This window comes from Grampus griseus (genome assembly GCF_964374135.1).
Source record: "Grampus griseus genome assembly, chromosome: 20".
Lineage (NCBI taxonomy): Eukaryota > Metazoa > Chordata > Mammalia > Artiodactyla > Delphinidae > Grampus > Grampus griseus.
The window spans coordinates 7,961,231-7,986,330 of record NC_139014.1 but is presented as its reverse complement, the minus strand read 5'-3'; the positions used below and the strand labels follow the sequence as shown (position 1 = coordinate 7,986,330).

The following is a 25,100-nucleotide window of genomic DNA, read 5'->3' as shown; positions in this document are numbered from 1 at the left end:
GGGGGTCAAGTCCAGTGATTTGGAGGGGGATGGTGGCTGGAGCTCATATCCCTGCCCCTCTCTCTCCCCGACTGCAGCAGCCAGGGAGGCCAGCAGACAAGGCGTGGCGTGAACATCTGAGCTCCAGGGTTCACTGGGGAAGGAGGCAGTGAGGACTTGATTTGTTTTGATGAGGTGGGCGACTGTCAACAGGGACCAGCAGCAAAGAGGAGACCTTGCCTGATCTTGTGCTCTGGGGAAAGTGCAGGTACGTGAGGTTCCCCACGAGGACTCAGCCAGAGCAGACGGGAGGGTGGGGCAGGTCTGTGCGGTTCTGGGTACCAACTGAAGGCCACTGGCTAGCACTTCCCTCACCATATACCCCTGTGTACACACACATACAATTTCAATTATGTCCTCTTTTTTTGAGCCCAGCTCTCAGTGCTCTCAGGTATAAAGTCAAGTCCACGTAGGTGGTCATGTGACTTGTCACATGAGCTGAGCCTGTGTCCAACTTCGATCTTGCCACTGGAACTGTCCACTGGGGACAACACCACTGTGTCACTCCCACCAGGTATCTGCCAGAACTCCAATGGGCTTTGATCACGTACAAGAAATCCTTGTAAATTTCTGCATCACTTACAAGAAATCCATGTTTATCCCTGCATCTCCCAATTGGCCCAGGTGGAGCATCCAGGGGGCAGAAGCTTCTCCACCTGAGCTTGTGCTCTGGCTGCCAGCCGGCAGGGAGAGGACTGACTGTGCTTCAGCTCCCATGGTGGGAAGGAGACCCTTCCCTCTGTTTACTTGACAACTGCAAAATACTCAGGTGTTTGGATTCTAGATAGCTGAGTATAAGGCAGATTTCCATTACATATGAATTTTATTGTTTTCCACTCAGTATTAGCCGAATTGATTTGTGTGGTTGTTTTTAAGACTTTTTTTTTTTTTTTTTTTTGGCCATGCCATGCACCTTGGGGGATCTTAATTCCCTGACCAGGGATTGACCCCGGGCCCACAGCAGTGAAAGCACAGAGTTCTAACCACTGGACCGCCAGGGAATTCCCAAGACTTTATTTTCTTAGAGCAGTTTTAGGCTCACAGCAACACTGGGAGGAAGGCACAGTGATCTTCCATAGATCTGCTGCCCCTACACATGCACAGCCTCCACCATTACCAGCATCCCCACAAGAGCAGTACATTTGTTGATGAAATAGATTCGTTTTTACATTAAGAAAACTGGTTTCAGGACTTCCCTGGTGGCACTGCGGTTAAGAATCTGCCTGCCAATGAGGGGACATGGGTTTGATCCCTGGCCCGGGAAGATCCCACATGCTGCGGAGCAACTAAGCCCATGCGCCACAGCTACTGAGCCTGCGCTCTAGAGTCCGCGAGCCACAACTACTGAGCCCACGTGCCACAACTACTGAAGCCCGCACGCCTAGAGCCCATACTCCGCAACAAGAGAAGCCACCGCAATGAGAAGCCTGCGCACCGCAACGAAGAGTAGCCCCCGCTCGCCGCAACTAGAGAAAGCCCGCACGCAGAAACGAAGACCCAATGCAGCCAAAAATAAATAAATAATTTTTTAAAAAAAGAAAAAGAAAATTGGTTTCAGATTTGCGGATTCAAAACATAATGGACACTTTTACCAATGACTGTATTTTCTACAGATGAGCAGATTTCAATTGTGAATTCGCAAAGGACCAGTTCCTGCATTTGGACCTGTGTACATGCCATAGTAATGCTCAACTAAATACAAGTATACTAAGGGGTGGCTAGTGTTAAAAGAAAACCAAAGGGAAGAAGAGGGGCTGCTCCCACCCCTGCTCCTGTGGGAACTGGCACTTTATCTCTTCAACTGAGAAATATAAACACAAAATTGAAGTCCATCTACAACCCAAGTGAGAATTTTCTAGTGCATTGCTTTATGCTGAACATTACACAGTAGGTTAGCAAATTTGAATACCACAAAGTTTACAGACTAGTAAAGCAACTTTGACACAATTTAAATTTCTCCAGGAACTCGGGCTGCACATGAAGACTTTGAAGTGTCCCCCACTACAATCATAAATTATTACTGTAAATTCTCTATGGTATTTTGATAGCTTTTATGATATTTAGAGTATAGATAAATGAGAACATATTTTGTTCTGAGTTGTATATAAATTTGGATAGACAGGAAAGAATAAACACAGATCATAAGACAGAAAGGGAAAGGAAGTATGTACTTGGTGTGTATCCACTAAAACACAGACATACATTCACACCATAATCATACACCATTTCAAGGATACCTCAGTCCACGGTATTAGCTAGCATTAAGAATTTCCACGGATGGGACTTCCCTGGTGGTCCAGTGGTTAAGAATCCACCTTCCAATGCAGGGGATGCAGGTTCGATCCCTGGTCAGGAAACTAAGATCCCACATGCCACGGGGCAACTAAGCCCATGCACCGCAACTACTGAGCCCGCGTGCCGCAAACTACAGAGCCCACATGCTCTGGAACCCGCGTGCTGCAACTAGAGAGAAGCCCTTGCACCGCAACGAAGATCCTGTGTGCCGCAACTAAGACCCGACACAGCCAAAAATAAAATAAAATAAATAAATTATAAATTTTTAAAAAGAGATCTTGTTGCATAAATATATATTTAAAAAAAAAAGAATTTCCATGGAAACAGTGTAGCAGAGGGATTAAGAGTTCAGACTCTCCTGACTTGTAAGCTGCTCATTCATAGGGTATACCTTGGGAAGCCAAAATGACAAAAAAGGTCAGGGTACTGGAGACAAGGATTTGCGCAGGAAGGAGTCAGAAATCTTCACAGAAATCTGAGTCTATTGGTGAATACTAATTTGAGCCAGTATAGTGCAAGAGTACACAAAGCCAAGCAAAGGAAAACCACCAAAGAAAGAACAACTACTAAGAATCGGGGAGCTGAATGAACCAGAGCTCACACAGCTCAAAAAGTCATGGCCAGCGACGCCAGATGGATACTCGGATCTACAAGAAGACAGCAAGAATTCTGGAAATGATAAACACGTGGGTAAATATTTCATTGCTCAATGTTTTTGAAAGATGATTGATTATTTAAAGCAAAGACAACAGTGATGAACTATAGGGTGTTTAACACATGTAGAAGTAAAATGTACAATAATATTGGTACAAAGGATGGGAAGGGGAAATGGAAGTATACGGTTTCTACATTATACGTGAAATGGCATGCTGTCATTTAAAAGTAGACTATGATAAACTAAAGATGAATATTGTAAACCTTAGAACAACCATTTTCAAAATAGCCCAAAGAAATACAGCCAATAAGGCAATAGAGGAGATAAAATAGAATAGGAAAGAAAAAAAAAGAATGAAGAATACATGAAACTAATAGAAAACATACAATGATACAGTGGGCATAAACACAATCATATCAATAATTATATTACAGATAAATGTACTAAATACTCTAAAAGACAGAGATTGACAGGCTGGACAAAAAAGCAAGACCAACCATATATGTGGTCTTGTGTTTATAAGAGATGCACATTAAATATAAAAACAAAGATATATTAAAAGAATGAAAAAAGTTAACCATGCAAGCACTAATAATAAAAAAGCTGGAGTGGCTATATTAATACCAAACAAAATAGACCTCAGGACAAGGAATATAATCAGAAACAGTGAGTCAAATAACAGAGTTTCAAACTACGTGAAACAAGAACTGACAAAACTGGGGACTTCCCTGGTGGCGCAGTGGATAGGACTCTGTGCTCCCAATGCAGGGTGCCTGGGTTCAATCCCTAGTCAGGGAATTAGATCCCACATGCATGCCGCAACTAAGAGTTCACATGCCACAACTAAGGAGCCCACCCACCACAACTAAGACCCAGCACAACCAAATAAATAAATAAGTATTAAAAAAAAAAAGAACTGACAAAACTGAAAAGAGAAATAGACAAATTCAAACCTGTTTTGGAAATAAGTCAGACCCTTTCTTCTAAGGCTAAACATATACCTTCCATATGACATAGCAATTCCACCTCTAGATATTGACCCAAGAGAAATAAAATTTGCACACAAAAAGGTTGGTACAACAATGTTCATAGCGGATGTACTCATAGTACATATCAGCCAGAAACTGGAAACAACCTCAATGTCCATCAGTAAGAGAATGGATAAACAGTGTGTGGTATATTCATACAATGGAACTATAAATACTTACAAGATAAGGGAACAAACTGCTAATGCACATAATCACAAAGAATACAGACTGTGTGATTCTGACCGTGTGTTTAGAACAATCTAAACTTAATTTATACTGAACGAAAGCAGCATAGTGGTTGTGTCTAGAGGCAATGGCAGATTGATTGGATGGATAATGGAAATGTCTACATTTTGATCGGGTGTGGGTTACATGAGCAGATGCAATTTCAGAATCCATTGAACTGTATACTAAAATATATGTATTTCAGGGCTTCCCTCGTGGCACAGTGGTTAAGAACCTGCTTGCAAATGCAGGGGACACAGGTTTGATCCCTGGGCCGAGAAGATCCCACATGCTGTGGAGCAACTAAGCCCATGTGCTGCAACTACTGAGCCTGCAACACACAACTACTGAAGCCCGCTTGCCTAGAGCCCGTGCTCTGCAACAAGAGGAGCCACCGCAATGAGAAGTCCACGCACCGCAACGAAGAGTAGCCCTCGCTCGCCATAACTAGAGAAAGCCCGCATGCAGCAACGAAGACCCAACGCAGCCAAAAATAAATAAATAAATAAAATAAATATATTTTAAAAAAAGATAGCAAATGGATTCAATTTGGATTCCAAACTAATAAAAAACAAAATCACGGTGAACAGTGTTAAGCATCATAAACAGAAAAATAATAAATCACTGTGATTTATTTTGGGAATAGTTAATTCATTATAATAAACACAATATTATGGAAGCACAATTGAGATTAATGACGAAATCACTTTAAGATTCATAATTTTAACATTTTTGTTTCCTATTGTTACCGAGACCAATTATAATTGTGCAAAATTTTATCAACTGCACTGTCATACAAATAGGCAAATTATCTATTGTCAAAACTAGTTTCTCATTTCTGACAAAATAACATTTATTTTTTCAAGAACCTGACATTTTCAAGGGATTGAAAAAAAAACCTTCCCATTAAGAGGTCTATAGAGAAGAATGTAAAAAAAAGAAACGTTTTACATCTTGAAAAGCATTAGGCACTAATTGTTTGAATCACAAACGCTAATCCGTATTCTGACTGATCCAGAACATCCCAGATGATATTCAGAATTTTGTCATCAGCTGTATTTTCTTTTTGTAAGCTCAGTTTCTACTCAGCTTCAATTCAGTGCATAAATCTGTCTTCTTATAAATTCTTGAAATACAACTGGAACAATTTTCATCATGGCTTTTTTTCATAAAATAATTAATCATCTAAAAATGGATTTGATTGAAATGACAAAACTAGCTTCTGATGCATAACTAGAACATCTGATAAATTTTGATTAGGAACTTGCTTAAATTCATGCCATTTCAGATACTGAAAAATAATTGATTTTAGTAAAAAAAATTTTTTTTACAGAGATGCTTATAAAAATTCTTTCAGAACCTAGAGTACTTGAAGTTTGATCTCTCGGTTCTGTAAAACTTAATCTTAGGTGAAACGTACGTATATATATATGCTCAAGATTTTAATTCAATTGATGACATATTTCTAAGATATCTAATGAAGTATATTTCACATGTAGACAAAAGAAAAAAATTAACTTTTTATTATGGAAAATTTCAAACATATACAAAAGTAGAAAGAATAGTGTTATGAACTCCTACTATGCAGCTCATATTAATAACAATTACTATAAGTACTAATACAACATAACATAAACTCATAGCCCATCTTGTTTCATCTGTAGTCCCCATCCCCTCCCCACTTATAGCCCACACTTGATTATTTTAAGCAAATCCCATGCATCATATTGTTTCATCTGTAGATATTTCAGTATGTATTACTAAGAGGTAAGAACTCTTTAAAATAATGTTATCACACCTAAAAAATTTAACAGTTCCTTAGATTCACCAAATATCCAGTTTGTATTCAAATTTCCCTGACTCAAACAATAGAATTGTAAGATAACGTATCAACAGAAAAGCAATTGCAGGGGATAAACTTCCAGCATGACAGCCGAAGGAACTCTACAGACCCACTATGCAGTGAAACTGGTGAAAAGTATAAAAAGATGATCATTTGAAGTATCTGGAAACGGTCTTAAGGATATACAGCAAATGAAGAAACATCTATTCAAGGAAATCTACTAAAAGTTGATAAGAGTCTTTGAGCCAAAATTGCGTCCTCTTTCCCTACTCCCAGCCCAGTGGAGACAAAAACTCCACTCTAGATTGTCACAGCCAAGCGCACAGGGCTCCCTCTCCCATCAGTTCCTGGTCAGAGGGCTTGCTTTCTGGGAGGAGCAATACATCAGCATTTCTCATCCTGCCCCAGCTACCTGTTGCTGATGCTAAGTTCTGGGCAAGTGTGACCCAGAGGTGGGACTCCCTTCTGCTCAGCCCCCAGTCATGGAATGGGGGCTCCACCTCGGGCATTGTGTCACTGAGGATACTGGGCCCTTGGTCATCCCTGCCCCGGCTATAAAGTGGTGGTTCCATGCCAGGAGAGGCAAGCAGAGAAGACCTGAGGCTACTGCCTCTCTTCTGCCACATGGTCAACTCCTAAACAGGGGTATCAGGCAGAGAGAAACACATCACTGTCCCCACCCCCAGCTGGAGTCCAGGCTCAGAGATTTTGCCTAGGGATAGAAGCAGGCTATAAAACAGACAGGTCTAATCTCTTCCCAAAGGAACTGACTTCATTTGCAACAGAGAGTGAAGAAGTTCAAGCCTAAGGATGCTCTCAAAAAAGGAGGTTGTGGTGAAAGGCAACTGGGAGGAGATTGGTAGAGTCCATGAAGATACAGGCTAAAGTGTAAGCCAGCTAGTTTGCAGGAGAGAACCAGGGAGGGAAACAGCAGACACCAACCTCAGGAGCTACTCCTTCAAAGGAGCCTGAGCCTGTAGACCAGTTTATGTCCCAGGGCATTTTTGTAAGCGATAGATCAACACCTGTCAATTAATGGATCTTGACAGCTGGGTGTGGTCAGGGAAAGAGGGGAAGAGAGTCTAGCCAGTCAGTGCAGTCCCAGGGTGACTGTGGACAGACCCTGAACTGCACACTCCTGCCGAGCGACAACAGAGCTTTAACACTTCAGGGGAGTGAGGGTGGAGGCGTCACTAAAATAAGCCAGCCAGTCACTGAACAAACAAGCAAGTAACAATAAGCCTGGGGCCAGGAGGTGGGGGTGGGAACCAGCACCGAGTTGCTACAATATATTATCTAAAATGTCCAGTTTCCAACAAAAATATATGAGACAAGCAAAGAAGCAGGCGTAAAAAATTAATAAACAGAAACTTCAATTAAATAGAGCCGGGAGATGGAAGAGGGTAGCTCTCATGCCCTGCGAGGGCTGCAGAACCCAACAGGAAGAAGAAAGACTCCTCTTCCTTCCTGGCAAGGACTCAGCCAATGAAAAAGCCATGGAGTAGCCCTCCCAACTCCCTTTTCCCCTCTATAAAAGCCATCTCCTTCCCTTGCCCTGGGGGACTTGCACATGGTCCATAGTTGCAGACCCTGAATTCCAATTCTCTGCTGATTCCAATTTTTTTTTTAAATTGAAGTGTAGTCGATTTACAATGTTGTGTTAGGTTCAGGTGTACAGCAAAGCGATTCAGTTATATATTGTACATATTGATATCTATATATACATTCTTTTTCAGATTCTTTTCCATTATCGGTTACTGCAAGATATTGAGTATAGTTCCCTGTGCTATACAGTAGGTCAGATAAAATCATTTTTGCTGGAGAAATATCTGTCCGTCTGCTTGTTTCAGGTCCACACAAGAAAGCATAACTCACATTGGAAAAAGGCAGGAAGCAGGAACCACCTCGTGGGAGTGGCTGGATGTTGGATTTAACAAAGCCTAAAAGTAGCCCTGAGGCGGACTCTTTTTTTTTTTTTTTTTTCAAATTCAGAGGCAGAGGCAGACACAGCAAGACTGGAACTGGAAAATGTCTGCTCCATTGTCCCACTGGGAATGATGAAGGCCCGGGTAGCCTCACTGGGGACAGTTTCAGTGGTGAAGTAGGTAAAGAAACCAGATTCAGAAAGAAATGGTGACAGCATGGACTTCCCACCAAGGACAAGGATGAAAAGGAAAGGGTAGCTAAGAGGGTCAGCTCAACAGAGGTTTTGTTTGACTTTGTTTTGCTTTGCTTTGCTTTTCAGGATGAGATATTTGGGGACATGTTCAAAGGCCAGGATAAGGACCCTGTAGATAGGGAGGAGATGGCTGCAAAAGCAAGACCAGAAGAGGTGGGAGCACACAGCAGGGAGGCCGGCTTTCCCTGGAGGAGAGCCTGCAGGGTTGCAGGTGAAGATGCGTGGGTATGAGTACGTTGGGAGGCCTCAATGGGTGGGGCATATGTTGCACGTGATAGCAGAGGCTCTAACTGCCTATTGTCCTAGACTCTTTCAGAACGTTAGTAGACAGCAACCGGTCTTGGAAGATACAGATAATGCCCCCCACCTGGACTAGAGGGCAGATTTTTCTTACTTCCAGCATAATTTTTTTTTTTTTTTTTTGCTGTACGCGAGCCTCTCACTGTTGCGGCCTCTCCCGTTGCGGAGCACAGGCTCCGGACGCGCAGGCTCAGCGGCCATGGCTCCCGGGCCCAGCCACTCTGCGGCATGTGGGATCTTCCCGGACCGGGGCACGAACCCGTGTCCCCTGCATCGGCAGGCGGACTCTCAACCACTGCGCCACCAGGGAAGCCCCCCAGCATAATTTTTAATGCCTCCCTCTAGGGCAAGGGCAGGTTTGCTTGCAGCCCACTGTAGAAGATTCTGTTTTTCCTCGTTCAGGGTTCCTCAGCTGTGCTGCAGACCCATTGAGTGTGCAGCAAACCCGTTGTGTGGCACCTCCTAGGTCCCTCTGCCTCACCCTTGTGGGGTCTGAGGGGCAAGGAGGGGCAAGACTTCTCATGAAGTCTATGTTGCTTGCTGTGTCATGAGTAGTCATGTCCTTTGTCTCTGACCCTGTAGTCTCGTTTCTTCTGCCAGTGTCCATAAAACTGTAGCAGGCTGACCTGTTAGCCTGAACATAGGGTAAACCCCAGACCCTTCACAGTTCTGGCCAGAGGTGACTTTGTAGTTGAGGGCATGGGAAGTTGAAGCTCCTCTCTCAGAGGTATGGCAGGGAGAAGAGGAGGCTTGAGGAAAGAGGTGACGCTCTGGAATCACCATTGAGCAGGATGGAAGCTGGACAAGGACAAGGAAATGGCTGGTGTGGGGAGCCCAGCTGATGCACGATGTGCACCATTCCACTCTGGAATAAGACACTGGCTAGCAGCTGTCAGCCAGGCCGGGGAGTAGGCAGCATGGGGGAGGGGACACTGCACAGGCAGATCAGAGTGTGAATCCAGGTTGGAGTTCTGCTGGGCGGAAAGCCAGGAAGACAAGAGAATCTGGGTTACCATGAGAGAGTAGCTTTTAGATTATGACTCCCCGGGTCCTGGCTGGATAAGAAAGAAAGCTTCGGGGAGAGGGCTGATCTGTTGGGAGACAGAGGAGGGGTGGAGAGACTGCAAGCTGCAGACAGGAAGGAGAACCCCACATGGTGGATAGGAGACTCTGGTCTGAGCGGGGTACTGCTTTTTAGGCACTGGAGGTGGATCCAAATCCTTAACACAGATGGTGGAGGGTCAACCCGACACAGGAGGAGAGCCCTCGCCAACTTGAGGCTGGAGTCCAGGCAGGTGGAAGCTGGACTGTGGTGGGGGCCAAGTTTGTAGGTTTGAAGATGGAAAGTTGAAGACATTACATACAAACCGTCAAGTTGCAAACTTTCAAAGATGCGAACATGCGTTTGCGTGTCCAATCACGTAAGTTAGTTTATGTGTCTGGCGTACATTGTCACGTGCGTGCATCCTCTACAAGTGGTTGTGCTTTTGTGTACTTTACTGTACAGTGCTGTATAGAGTACAGTAGTACAGTATCTTTATTTCAAACCCAGGATGTCCGGAAGCAAGTGTAAAAGCAGCGGTGATGTAGCTGGTACTACTGTACTTTTCAAGGTACTGTACTGTAAGATTAAAAATGTTTTATTTTTTGTTTGTTTTTTATGTATTATTTGTGTGAAAAGTATTATAAACCTATTACAGTACAGTACTATATAGCTGATTGTGTTAGTTGGGTACCTAGGCTAACTTCGTTGGACTTACGAAACAAACTGGACTTAGAACACACTCTCCGAACAGAACTTGTTTGTATGTAGGTGACTCGTTCGTATGTATGCAACAGTGATTCCCCTTCTTCATGAAGTAGGTGAGGCTGTCACGAGAGAGAGGGATAGGTTTGCAGTTGGGGGGCTTAGAGAGATGTTTGATGTTTTATCAATCACTGAAGAAATGGGAGAAGGTGCTGATCATGGGATAAGTAACAAGGGCAGGGATTTTGGCGATTGAAAACCATAAAGATTAAAGGAAAAGACTCGAAACCATCAATTCTAAGTAGTGTCCATCAGCAGGGTGGCAAGGTGCATTTTTTTAAATTGTGAGAACTGAGCCTGAAAGACCCATTCCTGCCCACGAGCAGAGGCTCCAGGAAGCTTTCTGGGAAGCTCTGCAGTTGGACAGATACCTGTTGCTGCACCCAGACCTGCTCCCATACGTGAAGAACAGGGGAGAGCAGAAAGCCGGTAGAAACGGACAAGGTCCCTGTCATTGCAGGCTCTGATAGTTGGGCGGGGTGGGGGGGGAGTCTGGGGTATTTCACAGGTTTCTGAGGCCAGGACGTGGCCCACTGGAGAATACACTGTGTCACCTACTGTTCACTCCCTGGAAGGGCTCTGCTTCCAGAGCACTAGTGCCCGAGCTTCCCCAGCCCTTCCTGCTGACACCGGATCCCCTGCTACACCCTTCAGGTGTCAATGGACTGCTGAGATCTCCAGGTTGGCCTCGGTTTGTAACAGGAAGGCAGTTCGATTGAGGGCCCCAGCCAGTCACCAAATGAGGAGGATGAACAGCCTCAGCTCCCCCACCCATCCCAACCGGGCAGGCCCCCTACCTCACCCCCTCCAGCTCTACCCAGGGTCTGGGCTGTCAGCGTTGGCTCCTCCATCCTCGCCGCCCCTCCCATGGGCCTCGGGGGTCGTCGGGGCGCAGTGCGCAGCCCACGCGGCAGGTGGCGGCGTCTCCCCGCGCCCCGCAGCTCCCGGACCTCGCACGCCCGCCCTTGAAGGTACCGGGAAGCGCCCTGCCCAACCACGGCTCGCGCGGTGTCCCCGGGCTGGGCGCCGGCGGGGCGAGGGCAGTTCCGGTGCCTGCGCTACATTCTCCCCCCCCTCCCACCCCGCCCCCGGGACCCGTCGCGCAGGCCCCGAGGGTGCGGCACGGGCAGAACGGGGATAGGCGGGGAGGGGCCCCAGGGGCCGGGAGGCCGAGTCCAGGAGTCCGGCCCGGCCCACCCGGGCCTCTCCCCTCCGCCCGGGACTGCGGCCGACGGGGCGCCCGCGGGCCGGGGCTGCATGGGGCTCCCGCGCGTCCCTGTCTTCTGGCTGCTGCTCCTGTTCGCGGTTGTCTGCTTGGGGATCCTCGTCGCCCTGTACTCCTCGGCGGTGGAGTCATACCCGGGGCCCCTGACCGGAGCCAGGTAGGGGCTGCCGCGCGGGACCTGTCTGGAGGGCGCAGGGGACGCGCGGGGCGCCCAGCTCAGGGCTGGGCCGCCCTCCGGGGTGGCTTGCCGCGGGCACTCGGGCTGCGGCCCTTTGTCCCCAGAGCCTCCACCCCGGCGTGCTGCCGGGGCCCCACAGCCTCCGCCGGGGTCGGAGAGGAGCTTCGCTCCTTGCGCACCGGCGATCCGCTCCCGACAACCTTACGCTTACTTCCCTCCGGCTCTGAGAAGAAACCCTTTCTATTGTCCAGATTTGGCTAGGACACCTGAATCTTTTAAAAACAGCCCCGTTTTTGCCACCCATTGTCCCTCGCTAACGTCACGTTTTTTTTCAAGCTCTCCTTGGGAGCAGGAATCCAAGTCTCCCGGTTCCAACTTGGCCGGGCTCCTCGGCCGGGCTGCGGCGGGTCGCCTCTCCCTCTAGCTGTGGTCCCCGCCCTCCCCGCGCCGGGCTCCCTTAACTCCCCGCTCTCTGCTCCGTTTATTTTGATAAGCACCGTCTGGGCGCAATCGGGCGCGATCGGCGAACTGGGGCCGATCCTGGGCTCCATCCAAGTTCCCGTCCCTGAGCCTCCTCCTGCGCTCCGCTCCCTTTCGCCGACCCTGGGCACCTTTCTTTCATTTGTGCCCCAGGAGGAGAAATCTGAGAGCCTGCCTTTGCTAGGTGATGGTTCCAGTTACTGAAGAAGCCTCAAAAGGATTTAGCTTTACTTCTGGAAGGTGGGCCAAGCTGTGCCCAGAGCCTGGATTTCTGAGGCCTGCGGGGCGTGTCTTTTCCTTCCCAGCGCTTTCCCACCGGCACAGTCCTTACTAAACCTTGCTCCAGGAATAAGGAAATGAAATCAAAATTAGTGTCTGCTATCAGGAAACAAGGTCAGAAGCCACCCAAATTTCCAAACAATATGAAACACCCTTGCCACTGATGATGAGTCCGGTCCCTTTAGAACAAAAGGTGCTCTAACAGGCAATACCTGAAGTTATTTCATCTCCCTGGAGTCAGAAATTGCATAAGGAGGACTGAGAATATTGAGGGTATTAAGAAAGGGGATCCTTGTCAGTTTTATGTAAGGATGTTTTGAAACACACTTGAACATCTGTTGAAAGTAACTAATACCACTCAAAACATGAGGTTTGCTGAACATCCATTACACCTCAACAAAGCTTTTTTTAAAGATCTTTCATCTTTCAAAAATCTAGTACAACCCAAGAACCTGTCCATATCCTTGTTGTTTTGGTGACGTCTGTGCTGTAATTAAACCCCAGGGGCCAGGTCCAGACTCAGTCTCGGTAGGAGGTGGGTAAGCAGGGTGGCAGGTGGGATGGAAATCTGGGCGGGGACAGCAGGCTGTGCGACCTCCCCAACTGGGGACCAAAAACGGACCTACCTGGCTGGCTACAGTGGAGAGTCCAGGGAAGCAAGGCCCTGGGACCAGGCCTACCACACCTGAGACGGGGCTCTCCTTGCAGGTTAGACAGTGGAATCGGTTCAGGAATTTACTCACAGAAGAATCTGAATCAGTAGTTCCTGGGCTTGGATTTCTAGACTTGTTTTTTTCTGGAGGAGGGGGTGAGGATACTACAGGACGTCAGTTACCTGCCAGTTACCATCTACCATGAACATTATTTTGTAAAAGAAAAGGCTATTTTAGGGCGAAGAATTCCTAAGAATATGATCTAAGTTGAGTAGATTTAGTTTTATGAAAAACTGCACAACATCGACCTCCTTTCTCCTCGGGCTGGTTAAATTTTCCATAGGGGTGCGGGTGAGCTGGGCTGGCCCCTTCCCCACTCCTTCCCAGCTCCCAGGCTGGTGTGTAAATGCCCATGGATTCCGGAGTGGGAGGGGCTGGGGGAAGTCTGTGAGCGTAAGGGGTGCTCTGGAGAGAGGAGCAGGCCTCCCTGAGGCTGGGGCAATTCAGAGCAGCAAAACTGGATTGGGGGGCTCCCCAGCCCCGCCCCACAACTCTGTCCCTTCTGTCTCTATTCCACCAATTCAGCAGTTCCTCCATCAGGTTCCAAGCCTGGTTGCGTGTTAGAATCACTGGGGAGGGAGCAAAAGCTCCCTAGGATTCTCGAAGGCCACCTAGGCTGAGCACCGCAGTCCCAGTTCCTCAAAGACGAACTACAGGATTATGTGGGTGGCCCCTCTGGGGCACAAGGGACAGGTGGGGGAAGGGATCACCCTGCTTTTCCTGGCCTGCTCCTCCATGGTCTTTCACAAACCTGAAGGCAGGCTTTTTATGTAAGGTAACATAAATTCTGTGTTTGCACCTCCCAACAGTTCAGGCAAGGCTTTACTGGGGCCCCTGCTGCAGTAGGGGGAAGCGAAAACAAGTAACAGGTTCCCTTGCTTGCTCCCTGGGGGGGGGGGGCGGGGGCGCGAGTTGGTTCCTTATACTGGGTGACAGTAGGAATGGGTCCAGGCGTTGGGCCAGAGGGGGTGCTTAGGTGCCCACCCCCTTGGTGGTACTACCTGTGCAGGGTACCTGTGCAGTATCCTGCTTTTGCTCGACACCCTGCTTTTGCTGAGGTTTTGGTCTTTTTGTATCTTGTTGTTCATAATTTGCCCCAGTTGCACACGCACCCAGCTATTTTTAGTCCCTTATAAGTTTCTTTGCATTCTGTGGCTCGAGGGGTCATTTGTCCACGTGCAAGCACTGCAGCAAAGGCCCCCAGGTCCCAGCCTGTCTCAATGTGATTATCTTCACACTTGTATGATTACCCCAGCTGAACAGACAGAGACTGAGGTTCCGAGAAGTTCAGTAGCTTCCAGAGATCCTGGGATACAAATCCACGGAGTCAGGCTTCAGACCCATGCCCTTCACCAGGTGAAGGGGGCCCAAGGCACCTGGGATCTAACACCTGTTTCTGGGGCCTTTTGGCAGGGAGACCCCTCAGATGGTCACAATCCCAGGGGGCTGGCAATCTTTCCTGTTTTATCTTTTCATCTCTTCACCACCACCTCACTGTTCCTATACACTCCACATTTCAGCCGCTTGCCAAGGGGCTTCTTTATTTCTTGGTTTCTGGGTAGAACATAATAATAGGACAGTATTTTGTGTGCCCAAAGAGAGAGGGATGGGCAAGAATCGGAGCACAGAAAAAACAATCAGACCCTGATGGAATGTCAGCCCCCAGAGCTAACAGAGCCAGACAGCAGGTTCCAGGGGCAGGTGAGATCCCTGCTTTACTTCTGCCTTCTCCCCCAGGAACATCACATCGTCTCAAGCTTTCTTTGGACCCAAGGCATCGAATTCTACGACGAGAAAGGTACTGGGGCCAGCTACCCTGGGGCGGTTTCTCACATTCTCAAGTTAGCATTCGGGGGGAAAAGGGGAAAGAGAAGCACAAATGAGAACATTCTCAGGAGCCTGCTGGTGGGAGCACTCTGGAACCACCCCCCGCCCCGCCCCGCCCTGCCATTCCCCCAAAGGAAGCAGAGAACTGAGCAGCCAGCCAGTCAGGGCTCCTCAGACCTGACCACGGAGGTTCCCTGAACCCTAACAGCAGAGGAGGGTGACTCCATATTTACTCCTTGGGGTGTAGCCAGCTGAAAAGTTCTGGGAAGTCTTGATTTGTCTTTAAAAGTCCTGTGACCTTTACATTCTACTCCTCAAAATGTCTTTTTACTGTAAAAGTCACATTTAAACTGCTCACCATGAAGTAAACACCAAGCCCTGGGAAGATGGTTTTGAGCACTTCCGGGCCCTGCTCTATAACAGATCACGCTGACTGTGGCCTGAAAGGCCGTCTCAAGCGTTTTACGTGAGTTCTCTCACTTAAGCCTCATTGCAAGCCTGTGAGGCAGTTTTACAGATGAGTAAAATGAGGCGCAGAAAGGCTAAGGTCACTCATGGAGAAGAGGTGGTACAGGGGTTCGAGCTTCTCATTCGACCCCAGAGCCTGGCTCTGAACCACTGAGCAATACGGCCTCACCCCCTCTGCGTGCTGTGGTTGGGAGGGGTGATGACTGTGTAATTCTGGCTTGATTCGGGTTTAAGAGTTGTTTTTAATGCCCCAGAGACTGGAAATTGTTAACTGAAGCCTCAGGGAGCAAGATTTCACCCCATGCAAGACTTAGTGACCGCTGAGCGGTCAGAGACAGAGTAGGCAGCCCTGGGCAGGTGATGGGGACCCCTTCCTGATAACAGAGGCCGGGTGGACACTTGGCCAGCGGGCTGAAGAGAGGCGTCAAGGGTCTTATAAGTGCTTGGTCAGGTCACCTTTACTTTTCCTAAAGTCCTTTTCACCTTGAGCTGCTTGGTGCTAATTGACATATTTCCCCACCTCATTTAAAAAAAGGATTTGAGGTGGCTTTCGGATACATATGACATGGCAAAAAAAAAAAAAAAAAAAAAAGAATAAAATGAAGAAGCAGGTAAAGGAAAAATAAAGGGAGGAAAATTAGACAACGTCAGATAAGTGCATGAAAAATGTGCCACAGGGTGTAAGAGATGGGCTATATATCCGGCTCTTAGCTTCCTAGTGGCCACGGCAAAGAAGGAAAGTTTGCCACCCTGTCCATGAGGTAAAAAGCAAGCCAGCTGCCCAAGGAAAGTGCAGCCTTTCCAGATACAGAGACCTGAAGATTTTTCTCTTGGAGCCTCATAAAGAAGGCCCTGGAAAACATCCCTATGATAAACTGAATAGTAGTGAAATTAGCGCTGTCAGTTCGGCTTAATGCTTGCTTTGAAAACATGAATTTGTTCCATAAGTATTTGCTATATTAGTAAACAATATGAGCATAATCCAAATTCCGTGTGTGTTTTCAGTGATTCTGTCAGCAAGAACACTGGTAAATGCGGAAAACCACACTCAACCAAAGGGAGCCATGTAGGAATACACAAAAGGCACACACGCACACTTCAGATAGCCATCCGCTTCATCGCATACGCTATAACCAGCTTTCCGCCACTTCACGAAAACTCCCAAGCTGCCACCCTTCCGACACCCACATCCACAAGCAAATGTCAAGTCTTTTCCAAGGTCAAGTGCCATATTCTTAGTAGTACTTATATATTCCTTAACCAGCGAATGTATGTAAAACTGCTTCTATCTTACCCACGTTCTTATTTTATGCATCACTGATCAAGTTTTTGAGTGTTGCGCTGCTAATCCCTTTTCCCCAAAGCCCTGTGGTTTTGGTTGCGCAATTCTGCATAATGGTTTTTAGGCACTCATATGTCACATAAGAGCAGAAATGACTGTACAGCTCTTTCCTGCATTGTCCTTTGATCAAACCAACGGCTTAACAAAGAGCCCCCTTCAGTGGGAAGAACAGCTCCACCCAAGCCGAGGCTGTTCGGGATTCTGACATGGGGGCTGCAGGCAGATGGAGCTGAGGCCTTTTTGGTACACTGCCCTCCTTCAAGGTCGCTGTGTGCAGAGGCCCTCGAGGGCTTTCTATGGCAGCTGGAACAAATTACCACAAACTGGGTGGCTTAAAACAAGAGAAATGGATTCTCTCACAGTTCTAGAGGGCAGATGTCTGAAATCAAGGTGTCAGCAGGGCCAGCCTCCCTCTGAAGGCTCTAGGGAAGAACCCCTCCTGGCCTCTTCCGGCGTCTGGAGGCGCCAGGTGTTTCTTGGCTTGTAGGTGCATCACTCAATCTCTGCCCCCATCAGCACATGCCTTCTTATGAGGATACCAGTCACTGAATTTAGGGCCCACCTTAATACAGTATGACCGCATCTTACTAATTACACCTGCAAAGACCCTATTTCCAAATAAGGTCACATTCTGAGGTTCTGGGCAGACATGAATTGGGGGAGGAGACACTCTTCAATTCAGTATAGGCACCGACTGGCAGAAACATGTCATAAGTCTTCCCAGCAGCCTGTTCCACGTGAATCCTACGGCAAGGACTGCCAGAGCTAGGATTTGGATCCAGGCTGACGGACTCCTAAGCCCAGGCTGGACCTCCTCCTCCACTACAGGGCAGGCAGGTCTTATCCATTTGTGGGAAAATGCCTCAAAGTTCCCCCCTAGTGTGAGGTGAAGTTGTAGGAGGCCATCAGGCCCCAGATGTGGCATCCAGGAGAAGGGCTGGGCAGGGTAAATCCAGAAAGCTCCCAGCCCCACTGGGCTGCTGCACTACAGGCCACCTGGGCCTGCAGATCGGGGGGTTGCCCAAGTCTAGAGGGAGAAGGGCGGCACTTCCCTTCCAGCCCCCTGGTGGCTCCTACCCACCCCAACCCCCAGAAACAGCCCTCTTCTCTTCTCACCCACAGAACCTGCCCTGTCGACACCCACTTTATCTCGCCATTCAACGGCACCCTCACTTCCGGGATCTGTTTGATCTCTCCATTCCAGTGCTGCTGTCAGGGAACCTCTTCACCCAGGAGCTCTGGGACAGCCTGAGCCGGCACAAAGCCCCCTACGGCTGGCAGGGGCTCTCCGGCCAAGGTAGCCTGCAGCCCTCTGGCTTCAACTAGTCCATTGTTCCTGCTTTTGGCCTTGGTGCAGAATGGGCCTCTCCTCCCTCACAGCACCAAGATGTGGACCCCCTGCCTCTTCCTCCCAGGCGGGCCTCAGGGCTCGACACCCCTGCTGTGCGACTCCTGACTCCCTCCCCCCTCATCTCTATAAGCAGCACAGTGTCCAGAAGAGGGGCCTGGCTGCCCCTGCAAGTGGCTCTCACCATCCTGGGGCTTCCCTGGTGTGAAAGATGCCAGTGCCCAAAGGTGGCCGAGGACAGCGGCTGTGGGGCCTCAAACAGCCTGCGGGTGGTTGCTTCTGTGGGAAACCACCCAGAGCCCCCTCCGCGTTAAATCTGCCCCCCGCCCCACCATGCCTCCGATTATTTTCTTTGGGAATACACACGGTCCTGGGAGGACTGGTATGAGTTCTTGAGATGATTGAGGGCACAGCCAAACCCCCTGCCCCACCACCCTCTTCCCACTGGCATTTCACTGTCCTCCACCCTCTGTGCCTCTGGAGAGGGGCTGGTGTCAGGCCTCGGGCAGGTGGGGAGCCAGGAAGTCTTGGGAAGGCCCCAATGACCCATGTGACCCCTCGTGGTGCCCCACCCTGTCCCACACCCACAGCCATCGCCTCCACCCTGAGCCTCCTGAATGGCTCTGAGAGCACCAGGCTGTTTGCCGTCTCCAGGGAGCTGCTTCCGGGCTGCATCCGGTGTGCCGTGGTGGGTAACGGAGGCATTCTGAATGGTTCCCGCCAGGGTCAGAACATCGATGCCCATGACTACGTGTTCAGGTATGTGGGGCAGGGGCCAGGGAGGAAGCAGGAGAGGAGCTGGGTGGAGAGCTGGTCCCCAGCCAGCCCCCGGGGGGGGGGGGGAGCATCATAGGTGAGGGCATGGGCCAAGGCAGCAGTGGCCTCAGGCAGCTCAGCAGTTGTAATGCGCAGACAGGCGCGGACAAAGGCATTACGGAAACAGGCCCTGAAGATAAGCGAGGGTGTGGTCGGCTAAGGGGACCCAGGAGGAAGGAGCTGCCAGGGTCAGCTTTGTCCACTTCACAAGGCATCCCTTCAGGTCCCGAGTTGTGGGGATGGGGCTAGTGACCGGGCACTGGGGCTGCTGTGGGCAGAGGGAGTGACAGAACCCTGGGGATGGAACAGGGACAGGTGAGGCCCCCTGGGGATGGAAGTAAACACGCAGCATCGTGTAGCCACAAGCAGGCTGATGGGCCTCTGTTTGGACCAGACTCAATGGTGCTGTGATCAAAGGCTTTGAGAAGGACGTGGGCACCAAGACCTCCTTCTACGGTTTCACTGTAAACACAATGAAGAACTCCCTCATCTCCTACTCAAACCTGGGCTTCACCTCTGTGCCGCAGGGACAGGTGAGGCTGCCACTGACAGTCGGTGCCATTGTTTCCCAACCCGCGTCTGAGGGGTGGGCCACAGGGTTCCCAAGCCCCAGCCCAGTGCATAGAGAGGCTGTGCCAGGGTCTTGGGCCCACGCAATGGAGCCACTGAAGGGGCGGATCTGGGCAGGGGCGCCCTGTGGTTTCAGGTGGCTCAGGACAACTCTGGGGTGGAACACGAATGAGTACTGACTGAAAGCTTATGGAATGCCAGGCACTTACAGAGGCCACGCCAGCCCTCTCTTACTGGTGAGGAGACTAAGGCTCAGGGCCCCTTCAGTCAGTAAAGCAGCGGTGGGGCTGGATTCAAATCCAGACTCCCCCGCACCCAGAGCTCAGGCTACACACAGTATTTACTGAGTGCCTCCCTCCTTCCCAGCACCGGATACAGGCATCACAGCAGCCCCTTTCCAGAGGGCGGTGTGTCCAAGGCCACCACCCAGCCAGAATCATCAAAATCCAGGCCCCTCTGACCGCAGTGCAGGGTTGTTTCCATCTCTCACGCTGCCCACTAGAAGAATGATGTGTGCCCTCCTGAGGGCTCACAGCAGACCATGCAGGAAGCTGAGGCTCAGCTGAGCAATCGAGGAAAACACGCCCAGAGCCGCAGCTTCGGAGCAGGAGAACTGGAATCTGAATCTGTCTGCCGCTTCCAGTTTCTTTCAACCACAGCTGGTTGTTGTAACACAGTGCTTCGCTTCTACAGCGGGCTGGTTACCACATGCAGCGGGGAGGTCCCAGGATAAGGGTTCTGGGATGCTCAGTAGGACTGGTTTGAGTTTCTAGATGCTTCCTCCTCTGACCAGGGAATTCAGGGGTGTCCTAGCCACAGTGTCTGTGCACCGAGGCCTCTTTCAGCTCGTGACAGAACAACACGGGACAGCTCCACTTCTGGTGTAGCCACAGAACCTGTAGGCATTATCTATAACTGCATGACAAACTACCCCCAAACCTAGTAGCTTTAAGCAACACACACCGATTATCTCACAGTTTTCACGGGTCAGGAACTCAGAAGCAGCTCAGCGGGGTCTCCTCAGGGTCCCCCAGCGGTCGCGGTCAGGACGGGCAGGGGCTGCAGTCCTCAGGCCTGCCTCTGGCCGGAGCTCAGATGGCTCCCTCACAGCCCTTGCTCCCCCAGAGTGAGCGATCCCAGAGAGCAAGGAAGCTCCAGTGCCTTTTATGACCCACTTTCCAAGGTCACATACCCTTCCTTACTTCCACTTTTTCCTACGCGTTAGAAAAATTTTGTTCATTAGTCACTAAGTCCAGCCCACACTCAAGGGGATGGCAATTAAGCATCACTTCTTGAAGGGAAGAGTATCGAAGGATTTGAGTACTGAAACCAGCAGGGTACCTGAAAGTGGGAATTACAGGCATAAGAGGGAAATGCTCCCGTCAGGGCAGACAGACTGGGCGGAGAGCGGTCCACTCTGAGCAGGATCTTGACGTGGTCTCGTTCCCACTGCGGCTGTTTCTCTGTCCCTCCGACAGGACCTGCGCTATATCTTCATCCCCTCAGACATCCGCGACTACATGATGCTAAGATCGGCCATTCTAGGTGTGCCTGTCCCTGAGGGCCCCGATAAAGGGGACAGGTGAGCAGCCAGGCAGGGGGCAGGGCATGGTAATGCTCCCAGGGTCCACTGTCAGATGGGAAAGGTGGGTGAAGGGGGCAAGAAAACCCCCGAGTTCAACAGAGCATTAGAAGATTAAGCTCTTTTCCTACCCCCAGGAAAGCCTAGGTAACGCTGCTGGTCCCCAGGGACCCTCCTGACAAGGTGGGCTGTAGGTTCGAGGGGCTCCTTCCTGAGCAGGCAGGCCTGGCCCCTCAGCTTCGGGCTGCTGTCCCCACAAACAACCCAGCCACCCAGCCAGTGGCAGCCGCAGGACCTGTCCAGCACATTGTGTCTGGAAACCAAGAGTGGGGGCCAGTATCCATTCCATTCCTCTTGGCGGGCACCCTCCCAAGACTGCCCATGAAATGGGAGAGCAGGCGACGTGAGTCCAGTGTCCGGCGAAGTGGGAACAAAGGGCCCTCTGTCTTTTCTCCCCCACCTTCCTGGGCAGCAGGCCTGTGTCCAGCTCTTTTGAACCATGTCCTGTCCTCATCTAAACCTCCTCCCTGTGGTGCTGAGACAATTTCTTGTCCCTGAGTCAGGTCCTTAGAAATCTGTGCCACCCCCGTGACAATGACCAGCCTCCCATCTCGGTGGCTCCAGGACATCTCACCCACCATGAAAGAGCAGCTGCTGAGGCCTCCTTGGGGGGCTCCACCAGCCCTGCCCTGTGCCCCACCCCCCTCGTGATTACCTAACAATCCGTTGCAAGAGCTCACAATGCTGCAGCTGGTCATGAGGGTGGGCTATGTGACGCGGGGCAGGACTGGCTCTGGGGGGGCTGGCTCAAAGACATCGAGCAGACATAAGCCTCCCCAACACCAATGAGCTCCCCCTCCCACACCCCTAATCCTTCCCCCTCCCAGTCCCCCTCTCAATCCCGATCCAACCACATCAACCAGCAGCCCTACGCCAGCGCCGGTGGCTCAGCCCCTTCCCCGTCCTCCACCCGGGGGTCTTCCTCCCGTCTCCCCTCTCACCCTGCCACCCCAAATGCCTCACAGCCCTCTTCCCGGTCTTCCTCCCTGAACCCTAGCCCTCATGTCCAGCCTCGAGGGTCTGCCCAAAACATCACTCCACCCGCCTCCAAATCTCCCTCCCAATCTGGCTTAAAATCTCTCTCTCGAAACTCTTCCCAAACTCCCCCTGTGCCCAGCGCTCTGTCTCCATCCTACAGCCCTGCACCCTCGGCCTCCTACATCGGGCCCATTCGGCGCATCCCGCCCTACATCGCCCCCTACGTGCCCCACTTCCTGAAGGAGCCCCCCTTCTTCCAGCCTCCCACCTCACCACTCCCCCAAAACCAGTGCTTCCCCTGCCCTTCCGAGAACCAAGAGAGCGCCCCCTCTGAGTCACTCTACTTCCCTCTCCTCCCACCCCCTCCCCACCACCCGGTCCACTGCTGCTACCCGACCCCTCCCGCTCTGTTCACACCCCCCTCCTCTCTCACGTACACCCCGCCCTTGGAGGTCCTGTTGGGCGGGAAGCCGCACGTGGTCCCGACGGTGCTGCCCGCCACCTTCTACACCCCCTTTTCCCGGTACTACGTCCAGCCCCGCCCCTACCGGTCCACACGCCGCCACCGTCCCAGCGCCCTTCCCCTCTCCTCATTCCCCAACGGGCCGTAAGACGGCACCGGCCCCTCTGTCCACTTCTATCGTGGGTCCTAGGCCTCAGACCTATTTTGGACCAGAAGCCTCTGCCAGCAAATTCAAGCTACTCCATCCAGACTTCATCAGCTACCTGACAGAGAGGTAGGTGGGGGCAGGGGTGGTGCTGGGAAGAACGGCTTCACCCCCGCCCCTGGCTCCACACCCACCGGCAGCACCGGCTTTATCCCCCCAAGGACTAAACCCACAGGGGGGCCATGTACAAGGACGCCGCAAGCACTTATACTGCCTCACTTACTACTTTGAGTATTATACCTTGATGGAGGTGGTGTTCTATCAGTCAAGGTAGATGGGAAATGGAGAGGGAACTCATCAGGTTTTCTTACTAGGAAAGCTCAGAAAGCCTTAGGTCAGGCATGGGGGGACCATAGATGTGGGGGTGTATTGGGACTGCTAGAGGCCGAGTTGTCATCACTTGCGGGCCTGATCACAGCTCAAACACAGGAGACCATGGGAGGAGCCTGGGGATCACCTGCCTGCAGATCTCAAACCCCACCCCCCTCATCACCTCACCGGTGCCTCCAGTCACAGGACCTGTGTGCTCTGTCCTCATACGTGGCTCCTGCTTGGCCCAAGTCTGGAGGTAGAAGCTTAGATATCCGGCTAATTAACTAGGCCACCTTTGCCCTAGACACTATGGTGCAGGAGGGTGTTGTAGAGAGGAAAGGTGAGTTAGACTGGATTCAGGCTTCTAGAGAGTGGGAGGAAGGGGAAGGCTCTCACCTGCGGTCCTTTGGGAGGACCTGTTCCTCTTTGTTATCTCAACCAAAGATTTCTGTGTATAGTTCATTTGGGGGTGGGTTGGGGTAGAGGGGCAGGAAATTTTTGCAGTTTTCCAACCAAATTGGTGTAATGGCGCAACCATCAAGCTAGCTGGTGTGCAGGACCTGCAGGACCCAAAGTCCTGAGTTTTGATGGCTCTTTTTGATTCCAGGTTTCTGAAATCCAAGTGGATTAACACAAAATTCAGAGACCTATACATGCCTAGTACTGGAGCCCTCATGTTGCTGACAGCACTGCATACCTGTGACCAGGTAAGAGGTCTTCCCTCTCAGGAGCCCACAGCAGCAAAGTAGGTCTGAATGGAACCTAAGTCGATCCATGATATCCCCTACATGAGAGGCCTGCTAGCCCAGATCTGGGACTCTGGGCCTCTATCCTGTGGCGGAAGGATGCCCCAGCTGCAGGAGTGATCTTGGTCTCGGGAACGGGATGGCAGAAGTGGTCTTCAGGGTCCCTTATAGGACAGTCCCCTGTGCCAGCCTTGAGTTCCCAATCACAGCCACCTTCCCCTGGGCTGGCTTCTTTCACCCCCTCTGCCCCAGGGCAGCTGCTCCATATGGTATTTAAGGCACATTTTATCCAACTGCTCTTGTGAAAGCGAAATCTTCTTAACAAAAGTGGGCAGAGACATCTTTTTGTGAAGACATTCTAGAACTAAGGTGGGCAGCCAACCACACAAGGAATCTCTGAAATCACTGTATGAGACATTCTCAATGGGGTGGTGCCCACATGACGTGCGCAGAGACAGAGGTTGAGAAGTGGTTTTCAAGAAAAGGCAGTGACCCACACTGAAGCCAGCGCAAGAACTGAGGCCAGGCACCACTGGACTCTGGTCACCTTTTCCCCGTTTTAAACAGGAGTCTTCTTGTCTGCAGTCACCACTAGAATAGGAGGTAAGGGGCTTTTTGCCTCTATCTTGAGCACAGTGATGATCACAGCTTTGGTGTCACAGACCCGAGTTCAAAATCCAGCCCAGCTACTTACTAGTTTGTGACGGGGGACACATGTCTGGTTACCTTTCTAAGCCTGTGTCCCCATTTGTAAAATGGGGACAATATCTACCCAAGATGGTTGTAAGGCTGAGTGAGAAAATGTGGAAAGAGCACAGTTCAGGGTGTTAAAGTGTGGCGAGAGCCGTTGATCCTCACCTTCACACAACACAAGGCAGCTATGGGGGGACGTGGCTTCTACATTCGCGTCACTTTACACATAGTGGAAGCGCAGTAAATGCTAACTCAGTGACTGTCCTCGTCCAGGTTAGTGCCTATGGATTCATCACAAGCAACTACCAGAAATTTTCTGACCACTATTTCGAACGAATAAAGAAGCCACTGATATTCTACGTGAACCATGATCTGTCCCTGGAAGCCACCCTGTGGAAGGACCTGCACAAGGCTGGCATCCTTTGGCTGTACCAGCGCTGACCC

The 25,100-nt window shown here is 50.4% G+C and overlaps 1 protein-coding gene across 3 annotated transcripts; it reads left to right on the top strand.

Annotated features, from left to right (window-relative positions):
- Nucleotides 1–11,500: 11,500 nt before the first annotated feature.
- ST6GALNAC2 (ST6 N-acetylgalactosaminide alpha-2,6-sialyltransferase 2) lies at nucleotides 11,501–25,100 on the top strand. Of its 3 annotated transcripts, none has more exons than XM_082679229.1 (9): nucleotides 11,501–11,753; nucleotides 14,984–15,044; nucleotides 18,006–18,180; nucleotides 18,822–18,990; nucleotides 19,442–19,580; nucleotides 21,096–21,199; nucleotides 22,891–22,974; nucleotides 23,825–23,924; nucleotides 24,930–25,100. In XM_082679229.1, exons 1-9 carry the CDS (start codon nucleotides 11,629–11,631, stop codon nucleotides 25,095–25,097), a joined length of 1,125 nt encoding a protein of 374 aa, XP_082535355.1. In that variant the 5' UTR covers nucleotides 11,501–11,628; the 3' UTR covers nucleotides 25,098–25,100. The 3 variants fall into 3 exon arrangements, with proteins under 3 accessions (XP_082535355.1, XP_082535354.1, XP_082535356.1); XM_082679228.1 differs by having other exon boundaries at nucleotides 22,774–22,974; XM_082679230.1 differs by lacking the exon at nucleotides 22,891–22,974.